Consider the following 12,188-nt stretch of genomic DNA (forward strand, 5'->3'; position numbering starts at 1 on the left):
TCCAGCACTTGGGAGCAGAATACCTGGTTCTGCCATATAACCAGCTTTGTGACCTAGTGCAGATCATTTAAGTTTCTTAAACTTTCATTTAAATAGAGTTAATATTCCTTTTCCAAGTCCTGATCCACTGGATGGAAGTGATCACAGATTTTCTACGTTGTATCAATGAATATTTCTAAGTATGAAAATAATGGGTTTTTTTTATTTTTGCAAGGCAGTGGGGTTAAGTGACTTGTCCAAAGTCACACAGCTAAGTAATTATTAAGTGTCTGAGGCCAGATTTTACTCCAGTGCTGGTGCTCTATCCAGTTTGCCACCTAGCTGCCCCTGAAAATAATGTCTTTGCCAACCATTTTATTTATTTACTGTAAGGAAGGCTTCCTAAATCATGAAGCGCTATTTCATTTGAGAAAAATATTTTGTAAATTGTAAAGCAGTATAAAAACAGGAGCAATTATCATTACAATAGCCATTTTTAAGCTGTTTAAGGAAAAGGTCAAACTATTACTAGGTTCATAGTTTTTGTTTTTTAACAAAAAGACAAAGGAAATAAAAATATATTCCCTGGATCAGAGGAGTCAAACTCAGACTCAAACCAGATTAAAATGTAGTTGGGAAATATTTAACAAAATAATTAAAAATATAATAACACTTTTTTTAGGGTTTTTTTCTTTTGCAAGGTAATGGGGTTAAGTGGCTTGCCCAAGGCCACATAGCTAGGTAATTATTAAGTGTCTAAGGCCGGATTTGAACTCAGGTCCTCCTGACTCCAGGGCCAGTGCTCTATCCACTGTGCCACCTAGCTGCCCCAACTCTTATAACATTTGTGGTTTTCTAAGACTGCGTCTGACCTACTAGGACCCCTTTCTCTTTTGAGTTTGACACCACTGACTTATATTGTTCCTCTATGTTCCCTGTTCTCTTTTACTTGTTTACGGAAAGGGGTCTGTTAAGTAATTTAGACTGGTGAATTAACTCTCTTTAAATTAATACTAATACTGAAAATGCCCATAGCCAAAGAACTATCAGTAGGATTATCCCTTTGGAGAAAGTTACTGCCTTCTTCAGACTATTTTTTGTTAAAACTCTCAATTAAGTAATGAGAACTTACTAAAGAATTCCTTATGAGACTGCATATATGCTTTGGAATTGTTTATGTTACTCCCAATCAGCAAAAGGACCTTACATAGGTCTTTCTATTTCCTCTTAGGCTTGAACATTCATGCTCAACATCAATAGTCTGGTTCTAGGTATTGACTTTGTAGGGTTATCAAAAGGGGAGAATGGAGCAAGTAATAAATTATGTAATTGACCAACAATGGTTATATTGTCTAGTTTCTCGACTGGAGGAGCGTGAGTCAGAGATGAAGAAGGAATATAATGCCCTACACCAGAGACACACAGAGGTATGTGCCCCATTTTTAAAAAATATTTTATTTATTTTGAGTTTTACAATTTTTCCCCTAATCTTACTTCTTTCCCCCCACCCCCCACAGAAGGCAGTTTGCCAGTCTTTACATTGTCTCCATGGTATACATTGATCCAAATTGAGTGTGATGAGAAATATCCTTAAGGAAGAAACATAAAGTAAAAGAGGGATTGCAAGATCAGATAATAAGATGTCAGGCTTTTTTTTTTTTCTAAATTAAAGGTAATAGTCTTTGGTCTTTGTTCAAACTCCACAGTTCTTTCTCTGGATACAGATGGTATTCTCTATCACAGACAGCCCCAAATTGTCCCTGATTGTTGCACTGATGGAACGAGCAAGTCCGTCAAGGTTGATCATCACTCCCATGTTGCTGTTAGGGTGTCTAGTGTTTTTCTGGTTCTGCTCATCTCGCTCAGCATCAGTTCATGCAAATCCCTCCAGGCTTCCCTGAATTCCCATCCCTCCTGGTTTCTAATAGAATAATAATGTACCATGACATGTGCCCCATTTTGCTCTGTTCTAATAACTCCCAACTCATGATCTAAATACTTAAAAATCACAAATGAATAAGAAATGAAGAGGTTAAAAAGGTTCTAAGGACAATGACCTCCCCTTTTCCACTTGTAGTCTGCTATGATCTTCATTGCAGTTGAATTTTCAGTATCCTTTCTAGGTTTTACCTGGATATTATATTGTTCACTTTAAAAATTTGTTCACCTCATTTTTGAATTATATACTTTATTTTCACTGCATTCCTACTGAAGCATCACAGACCACACAGATTCCAGAAATTCAGCTAGAGGTAGGAAAGATGGAGAAACAGATCAATTTACTGAGATAATATATTTACTTATGAGTATTTACTTTTCCACAGATGATCCAGACCTATGTAGAACACATTGAACGGTCCAAGATGCAACAAGTTGGGGGAAATAGCCAAACAGAGGGCAGTCTACCTGGGAGAAGGTATGATGAGAAGACTGGATATTAGTATAATCTTATCTTTCCCCACAATAGATAAAATGTAGAGAATTATTAAAACAAGAAAACCATTTTTAAAGTACTGTATTCTTTCAAATCAAGGGGATAGCCTCTTCTTGGATCATGTGGTCATGGAAGGATCAGACCTGGATACAGAGCTTTCCTGAGACTCTCAAGAAAGATGATTACTTTACTTTGCTTTTACATGTTAAGAATGTTTTCTATTTGGATTGTGAAGGATGAGGAGAAAGTTAATATGAAGGAAAAAGACCTATGCCACCATTTTGAATATTAATCAGAAATATTTATAAGACCAGAAATGGTCAATAGAAACACTTTGATTTCCATAGTTTCATACTTCTGAGTAATGGATTTTGTTCTTTTTAAGACTCTTTAACCTATAGGTATTTACATTTCTTGGGAAGTGGAAGAGCCTGAGATTTGACTTTACCAATGAAGCTAGAAAATTGACCCTGAAGTAAAAAAATAGCTCGTGGGCTTCAACTAGTTATTTGCCTATACAAGGGAATGTCCCTGTAGAAGATCTTTATAAATTTCTTTGATTTGACTACACAAAACTTTATAAACAGGCTCCCTAAAAGTGATTTAGGTTGTGGTCCTATATTTTATATAATCTTTGTTATATATGTATTATATATATATATATGTAACTTTGTTATATCCATAACTTATGTAGCCTTTATGTTCTCAACTAAAAAAAGCTGAGAACAGGGTATTTCACCTTTTATAAATGAAATTGGGATCCTTTGGTTTTTTTAATTGTTTATTTTTCTGTTTAGATGTTTTATTGATGTTCTTTCATTATCACTTCCAGTGACTCCCCTTCTGCCCAATTCAACTCTCCCTTTATAACAAATAATCGTAGCCACAAGAAAAACCAACCCACTGTCCAGATCATAGGAATTAGAATTAAGAGGGAACATAGAAGTCATCTAGTCCAACTTTCATTTTACAAAGGAGTAAAGTAAGGCTCAGAAAATGTAAATAATTTGCCCTGATCACACAAATAATATATAGCAGAAATAACCAGTGTTTAAGAAATATCTACAGGAAAATTCAGGATTGGTAATTTTTATATAGATATAGTTTTACTCTTCATTGCAGAGCACAGACACCTACAATCATTATTAATGCTTTTAATTAGTATAATGGAGTAGAGGACTTTTTTTCATTATCTGATTAGAGGAGATCTAACTAAACAGACTGGGAGAAGATTGGCATTTCATGTTTGCTTTCTAATCAGATTTTGTTTGTGATAAATTACTCAGCTAATATCCAGTTAACTGCATTTTAGTTCTCAACAGAAGTAGAGGTCTTCATGCAGATTTTGTATAGAAAAGCTGAACAGGGACAATCTAAAATGAGGCTGGTAGAGTTTTGCTGCTTTCTGCCTCTTCAGAGGGTGTGTGCTGGGCTTTTGGCCAACTTCCTGGGAGCTGTGACATTCCATCTCCATCAAAAATGTTCTTGCCAGTGCTCCCAGGAGGGAAAAAGACCTTGGAGACTGAAAAAAAAAAGAGCCAAGAGTTGCCTGAAGCAGATTTTTCCTAATTTAGCTCAGTAGTCAGGAAGGGTTGTTGTACCCTCTAAGGCCCTACAGGCAGGGCCACATGGTATTGAGGTGTTCTGAGTTAGTCACTACTCCCCTCAAAATATCAGATGATAATTTATAATGAGAAACATTAAAATCATAAGATCATAGATTTAGAGTTAGAAAGGGCCATAAATGCCACTGAATTCAACTTCTTTTTACATATGAGAAAATTGAGCCCCACAGAAGTTAAATGACTTGTTCATGGTCACATAGAAAACAAGTAGCAAAAGTGGGTTTGGACCCTGGTGCTCTAGTTCTAAATCTATTGATTTTTCTAATTTGCCCTGCTGTCTGTCAGAATTGTCTTGGACCAAAGCCCATTTTCTGAAAAGTCACCCATCAATTTCTGGGAAACTTCATTCTCTCAATTCATTCTTCACTGAGCCAAAGTGATATTATTTACTGTAGAATTAGGCTTGCCTTGTGGAGAGGTTGTCCTTGAACTCTCTTGCTATAGGAATTGTATAGAATTTGAAATCAGGTTGTAGTACAGGGGCTTACTGCACTGTTATATTTCTTCTAGGCAAGTACAAGATAAAGATAATGGAAATCTAAACAGTGCCAGTTCTCTCTTGTCTAGACCACACTTTTTCTGTTCCCTTGGTTTTAGATAAAAGTATAATTTATTATTATCCATGAAACAATCAATTCACAGGACACAGAGGAAGGATTGGTTACTGTTGAGTGAGACATTTGGGAGGTTGGATTTTGAGTGATTAGAATTAAGGGACCTTGATTGGAAGGAGAATGGTGTTTAAACATTGGCAGCTAGTTAATCATTGAAAAATGAATTTAGATAGGGCTTCAGCCTGAGATGGAATTGACAGGACATTACACAATTTATTGTAGCTGGTAAGTAAGCTGGGTGGGGCATGGTAGCTTTTGTAGAGTTGTAAGAGTTCCAAGAAGGTGCCTGTAGCATGATAGTGTAGATGCTTAGGGAGGTTCAAAAGCTCTCCTCCTTCCTGGACAGGTAGAGGCAAAGCAACTGCTATGGAGTTTCAGGAAGCTAAAGATTGTACCTGGAAAGAGGATACTGGCAATTGGGGGGACCAGGACAGACTTCTTTAAAAAAAAAAAGCAGTGCTGGATTATTCATTGAAGGAAAAGTGAAATTCTTTGAAGTGGAAATGAGAAAAATGTTCATTTCAGATATGATGGGCATCTAGTGAAAAATGTCTGATTCATAAAAGGAAGTAATGTCAAATGAAACTGCAAACTGGCCTGATTGTGTGATGCTTTAAAAGATAAACAGAAGCAGCGCTTGCAGTATTGGCAGCAGGAGCAGCTTTGGGAGCTCTCAGTCCAGAGACAGTAAGGTTATCTGACAACTCATTAGAAAGAGATTACAGGGCAGCTAGGTGGCATACTGGATAGAGCACTGGCCCTGGAGTCAGGAGGACCTGAATGCAAATGTGACCTCAAACACTTAATAATTACCTAGTTCTGTGACCTTGGGCAAGTCACTTAACAGCATTTCCTTACCAAAAACAAAAACAAAAAAAAGAGAGATTACAGATGATTTGCTGGAACTGGGTACAACTACTACTAATTGGCAAATCTGTTGCTTATATCCAGTTCTGGACACAGTCCCAGGATGGAGATGAAGACTGATGGAAACTGGGGCCTGGTCACAGTTCCAAAGCAGAGAGGAATACTAGTACTTACAGCTGCAGGGGGATCAAGCACTATTGTTAGATAAAGACCAGAGCACAGACCAAGAGAATAGGATCCATACCTCTCTCAGGATCACTCCCCCTAGAAGCACCAAAAATTTACAGATCCCTAGAGCTATCACTTGAAAATAACAGCATGAAAAGTTTCTCCCTAACCCAAGATGATCAGAGCCCAATTTTAACATTTAAGTTCAAAATCAAGAAATTGGCTGGGAAAATAAGCAAACATCAATAAATATAAACTTTTTGTTGGCAGATAGGTTTGTTTTGTAATGCAGGATTAAGGGTCACAAAGCTAGCAAGTGTCAGGTGTCTGAGATTGAATTTGAAGTCTGGTCTTTCTGATTCCAGGGCCAGTGTTCTATCCACTGTACCAACCAGTTGTTCCTCAGATTATTTTTTTTTGTTTTGTTTGTTTTTTGTTTTTACAAGGTAGTGGGTTAAGTGATTTGCCCAAGGTAACACAGTTAGGCAATTATTATGTGTCTGAGACCAAATTTGAACTCAGGTCCTCCTGACTCCAGGGCCTGTACTCTATCCACTGTACCACTTAACTGACCCCTCAGATTAGTTTTTAAAATTCATGGAAGGTAAACACATATTGAGGTTAAGTTTATTGCTAGGAATTGAGGAGGTTCTGTCTAATCCTCACTGTCCAATCCTCATTGATCTGTCCTGCATTAATTTATTATATTCTTCTTCTCTGGCATTTTGTACCTTGGAAATTAAATGATAGTCCTCCACTATATTCTTGTCTTTTACCACAACTTAGAGCCCCATATCATTTCTAGTGATTCACTGCCGAAATTGAACATTTAATAGGTCAACAGCTTATTTTTTTTTTAACTTTGCTTTCTGATTTTGTAGAGCTACAGAATAAAAGTTCATGTGAATTATGAATGTCTTTTGTCAGAATATTTGTATTTGAAGAATGTGGGCTTCCTTTTCCTGAAGTGTAATTTGTCTTGTTTATGAACTAAACATATGACTTTATTACTACATGTTGATGTGAGCATGTGTTTTGCTTAAGTATTCATTCACATCAGTGTATTTATGTATTTTCACCTGCTTTGAGTGTGTGAGAGGAATACATTAAGAGTATATATAGTGTTTTTATTTGTTTTTCTGAATATGTTTGTCTTGTCTTAGCATATATCCATTTATGTAGAAGGTTGATTGCACAGAATAGGCTTGGAAACATTGCTGAACAGTTGTTTGTCACTGTGAGCATATGTATAAATGTGTTTGCATGCCTTTTTGCTCTCTAATGATTGTTTTCTTGTCTTGCTTTCTGTGCCTTGCTGCTATATGTTGGCTGTTGTTTTGTTTCTTCGCTGCAGTCCTCGCCAGTCATGGAGGAAAAGGTAAAGCCCACAACAGTGTTTATCACAGTTTTAGTTCTGGGGAATGGAATGGAGATGAGGGATTATATTTTATATTCACTATGACTTGGAGTTCTATTGGATAATCCTTCTGAATACAGGTGGACTTTTTGTATGGACCAAATCATGACATCATTTTCTTGATTTTTGTAGAGCTGCAAGCATAATAATTTGCGCCTTTTAAAAAAGTGTATGAAGTAGCAGAATGATTAAGCAGTCCCAAATTATGTTGAGCCCTTTGCTGCTTTTCACAAAGAATTTCCTTTCTGGCTTTTTCCTGCAGGTGCACTGTTTACAAAGTAGAGACTCCATTTGAGATTCTGGTTCTTAAGGAATAAGCCAAGAGTTTTGTCCTTTTCGTAAAGTCAGAAATGAGTGATAGCTTTTGCTGCTCATAAAATATTTTGCCAACAAAGTGTACTAAATCCTAAACAGGTTATAGAGTTTATCCACTCACTGTTGATTGAACTTCACTCTCAACTGATCTCTCCTGGTGTTTGTTGCCTGATTCTCAATGATCCTGTTAATTAATAATATTTATTAAATAAACACCTTGAAAGGAGCCCTGGCCTAGGTTATATAGAGGAATACAAAGAAAGAAAAGGATGTTTATTAACTGAATGTTATGTGGCAAATCATTTAAATTTCTATGTCTGTTTCTTTTTGTGTGCTCTCAAACTGATTGCACTCAATGAAAATGCTTTGGCTCTTTCTGCTATTTGTAGAAATGAGTCTTTATCCCCCAACCCCCAGGTTTCCATCACACCTCCAACACCTCCAGGGTTACATTTGCTTGTGTCCCTGAGGCTTGAGCTTCCATTATGTTAATTTCATACAAGGCTACTCTGTAATGCCTCTGATAACGGTCCCTGGAGGGGTATTACATGTCCAGGAACTGTGTACTTGCTACACATTCTACTTGGGGCCTAATGGAAAGTTTGTATAAGGGAATTCCAGAGGGAGCCAACAAGAAATGTTCGGCCCATCTTCTCTGCTTCTTAGGTAATATTTCTAACATGCTGATGGTTGGTTTTAATTATCTCCCAGAATAATTTACTGCTTTTTTGTATTTCTATACTGTTTCCACCTAGTCATTCAGAGTTTTGCTGATTATCGATGGGTTCCAGCTGTCTCAGTGATAGCTGAAGAGGTATTCCTAACTTTTATCAGGAACAGTTTATTTGTGCAGTGAGATCTCAGAAACTTTGACTCTCCTGATCTTTTTAGGATTCTGCTGTTATACTCCCTTGAGTCTTTCCCTCTCTTATTAACTGTTTCCTTAGCTTTGACAAAGGAAAGAGTAGAGAACAAAGTATATAGATTGGAAAGTATTAGTTACATAAATAATAAGTAAATATTTTTATTATCCTTTAAGATTTTTGAAATGTTTTATATAACATTGTCTCATTTACTTCTCATATAACCCTTATTAGGAGGGCTTATTCTTTTTGTCTTGTTATATAAAAGGAGACAGGCATAGAAAATTTAAATGACTGCCACATGACATTCAGCTAATAAATATCTGAGGTGACATTTGAACTTCCTGTTTCTTAAACCAGTATATTCTCTACTAAAAAAGCCCATGAGTTTATCCATAGAAAATATTACAACATAAATAGAAGAATACACTTAAAAACCTGCTTGCCAAAAAACCAACTATTTGCAAGACACTCTTTTGGAACTCAACTTACAAAAAATGAAAAAAAATGATATTCTCTACCCTTGAGGTATAATCCAACTAAAAATATCCCCAAAGAGCTAGATTGTAGTTTTAAAATCATAGAGGTTTAATAGAATATAAAATTTTTAAAATAAGAAAGGTTTAAGTATGAGAGATTCAGAAGGAAAGGTTGTCCTTTCACTAGAGCTTATCAGGGAAAGCTTTAGGGAAGAAGGAGAACCTGAATTAGACCAAGTACAGGAATGACTTACATGAGTGAATCCTCTTCAGAAATGAGGAAGGTACAAGCAAAATAGGCAATAAATAGGCAATAACCTAGGATAGGATTGGGACCTAACTTCTAATGTTGAAAAAATAGTTTGAAATAAGGCTAGGGGTTCAAATCTGTTCTCAGACACTTGGCCTTGGCCAAGCCACCTAACCGCATTTGCCTTGCAAAAACCTAAAAAAAAAAAAGAAAAGAAATAAGGCTAGCAAAGTAGATTGGGATCAGATCACCAATAACCATGAATGACAATGTTATAGATCTAAATCAAATCCTGTGTATGTGCTGCTGAGCTTCTAAAGGTTTGTTTAGCAACAATTTCATTCAGATTGTTTTGAAAGCATAATGAAAGGTAAATTGGAGAGGGGAAAGACCAAAAGAAGAGAGATGAGGTTAAGAGCCTATTATAATAGACCTATAACAAGGACTTGGATTAGCACAAGGAGACAGTATGTCATTGGTACTTAGAGGCAGGAAGACCTAACTTTGAAGCCTAATTCTAATCCTTATTTTCTTTGTGCCCCTGTACTCAACCTCTCTGGATCCCACCTGTAAAATGAAGAGGGTTAGACATGATGGTCTCTGAGATCCTTTGTAACTCTTAATCTATTTACTGAGATGAAAAGGGAAGTAGAAGGAAGGATATAGAGGCAGAATTATTATTTGAGGTAGAATTGGCAGTTGATCAGATGAGAAGGGAAAAGGAAAGAGGACAACTCCAAGGTTTTTAAACTTTGGTAATGAGGGAAATAGTGATACTATTTACTGAAATAGGAAAGTTGTTAATTTTGTTTAGTTTTTGGTTTTACAAGGCAATGGGATTAAGTGACTTGCCCAAGGTCATAGAAATAAGCATGTGAGGTCAGATTTGAACTCAGGTCCTCCTGACTCTAGGACTGGTGCTCTATCCACTGTGCCACCTAGCTGGCAAGTATTTTTTTGGATTGAAAATGATTGGTTTAGTTTTGAACAAGTTGAGTTTGCAATGTCATTGAAGATGTCCCATCAGGCAGTTAGAAATTGGAGGTTGGAGCACAATAAAAAGGTTAAAAATAGAGACAAAAGATTTGAAAGTCATCTACATAAAAATGATCATTGAAGTTGTTGAAGTAGATAAGACAGTGGAAGGAGGAATATGGTGTTTTAGGGAGAACATAAAGGGAACAAGGACAGTATTTCACGCATTATAGTGAGGCAAGTAGATGAACTAGCAAAAATGACAAAGAGGGAGTAACCAAAGAGAAAGGAAGAATACACAAGAAGAGCTGTTTCACAGAAAAAAAAAAGTTTCAAGAAGGTGGTATTCAACTTCATATGTGGTAGAAAAATCAGAATATGAGAATTTAGAGTTTTCAGGAAAGAAAGCTTGGAAAGAATGGTTTTAATAGAGTGGAAGAGAACACAAGTTGAATTTCAGGGGATTGTTGAGTTGTTACTGAGAAAATAAAAGCATAACAATAATATTTTTGCAAGTTTACCAATATAAAGAAAAAAGGCTACTAAAGATAAGAAAGACTTAAACACTTTTTTTAAAAGTAATAATTCATTCCCCCAATTATATGTAAAGACAATTTTTGACATTCATTTTTTTTTAAAATTTGAGTTCCAAATTCTCTTCCTTCCTCCCTCTCTCCCCTGTTTCCTGAGACCATAAGCAGATTTATAGAGATTATGTATGTACAGTCATGCAAAACATGATTAGCAAATTTGTAAGCTTTAGGAAAATAGCCAGTAGATCTAGAGAAGATGAAAGAGAATGAGGATTAATGGAGTAGGATCCCAAAGACATGAGGAGGGATAGGATTAAAGACACCATTTTGGCAAGGAGGAAAACTGACCTCATCCTCTGTGACCAAAAGGAAAGAGAAAATGCACAGAGGGAGTTTGTTATGTGGAGGACTTGAGATGAGATCATCTACAGGGACAGATCTAGAGTTGGAAGACTAAGAAGGGAGAAAGGAAAGAGGAGAGAATTATTAATAGAAGATAAGTAAAAATATTGCTATGAATGTACTGGGTCCTAGTTGAGTTTAGGTGGCACACATTTGTAGATTATCATTTCATAACTCCATCATCATTTGAAATAGCCATAGAGAACATAGAACTGTCTGTTACATAGAGTTGGGAATTAGTGTGAAGGTCAAGGGGAGAGAGCTAATAGGTGAAGAGGCAATCATTGAAATAGTCCATCATCGTGTTACTGTTAAGGAGGTTAGAGAAGGGAAGGAAGTAAAGTTCCAAGAGATGTGATGTACCAGGAGAACAGAAAGGAAAAAGGTGAAAGGACAAAATTGTGATATAAAAAAATTAGAGCTGACTATATTTACATTTCCTTTCTTGCCATGTAGTGACAATTGGGGTGACCCCATCCTTCACAAACCAAACTCCATTTCGAGAGAATAGTTCTTCCTAAGGATAGAACAGTTCAATCAAATTAGATTCTTTGTGAATAAAGTTTCACATTTTAATCTTATGGTTCTGAATTATCATGCATCTTTCTACATATTGGCCTAACATTGTGCTCTTTCATACTCACATTCATTCATTTATTGCCTATTCTAATCCATCAGGCCTCTGAATCATGGATTCCTTATAGCAAACCCTCTGCTTAGACCTTCCCTCCTTCATTTCACCCCTCTAGAACTTCTAAGTAGTTTTTTCCCTCCATCTTCTTCCAGGAAAAAGTTGAACAACCCTAATTTCTGAAGGAATAGGCTTAGTTTCAGAGTTGTTGAGTCTAGGGTACAAGGTTGTTTCTAATTCATTGCCTAAGTAGTATCTAAAGCGTTATTGTCTTGAGCATATTTAAGAATCATCATTATTTTTGGGGAAGTTCCATTCCCCAGGGTGGAGAAACAAACTGGAAAGATAAAATGGTTTGTGTTCATCCCAAGGTGGTGCTAGAAGTAGGGCTTTAAACCTAGGTGACCTCATCCAAGTTTCTCATCACTGCCTCCATTGACTCTATTCTAATTCACAGGAGAAATTGGTGGGTAGGGATGAAGAGGATTGAGTTGTTTTATATGTACTTGGCATCACGTCCCATAGAATATATTCTTTATTATAATAGTTGCAAACTGCAATTCCCAGAACTTCCTATCTCACTGAAGATATTGTTAGAATAAAGTTATCCATTTTTCAGTGTTAATACTTTGTGAT

At 36.3% G+C, this 12,188-nt stretch overlaps 1 protein-coding gene across 13 annotated transcripts in view; it reads left to right on the forward strand.

Annotated features, from left to right (window-relative positions):
• The window catches only part of MAPK8IP3 (mitogen-activated protein kinase 8 interacting protein 3), a 93,650-nt gene that overhangs the window by 32,895 nt on the left and 48,567 nt on the right, over positions 1-12,188 (forward strand). For 8 of the 13 annotated variants that reach the window (XM_074197177.1, XM_074197181.1, XM_074197184.1 and 5 more), the window contains exons 3-5: positions 1,336-1,406; positions 2,304-2,395; positions 7,042-7,065. In XM_074197177.1, the coding sequence (XP_074053278.1) occupies positions 1,336-1,406; positions 2,304-2,395; positions 7,042-7,065 (187 nt within the window). The remainder of the gene's footprint in view (positions 1-1,335; positions 1,407-2,303; positions 2,396-7,041; positions 7,066-12,188) is intronic. The other 5 variants (XM_074197182.1, XM_074197185.1, XM_074197190.1 and 2 more) reach the window with 1 other exon arrangement.

The sequence above is a fragment of the Macrotis lagotis genome, chromosome 8 (genome assembly GCF_037893015.1).
Source record: "Macrotis lagotis isolate mMagLag1 chromosome 8, bilby.v1.9.chrom.fasta, whole genome shotgun sequence".
In the NCBI taxonomy this organism is placed as follows: Eukaryota; Metazoa; Chordata; class Mammalia; order Peramelemorphia; family Peramelidae; genus Macrotis; species Macrotis lagotis.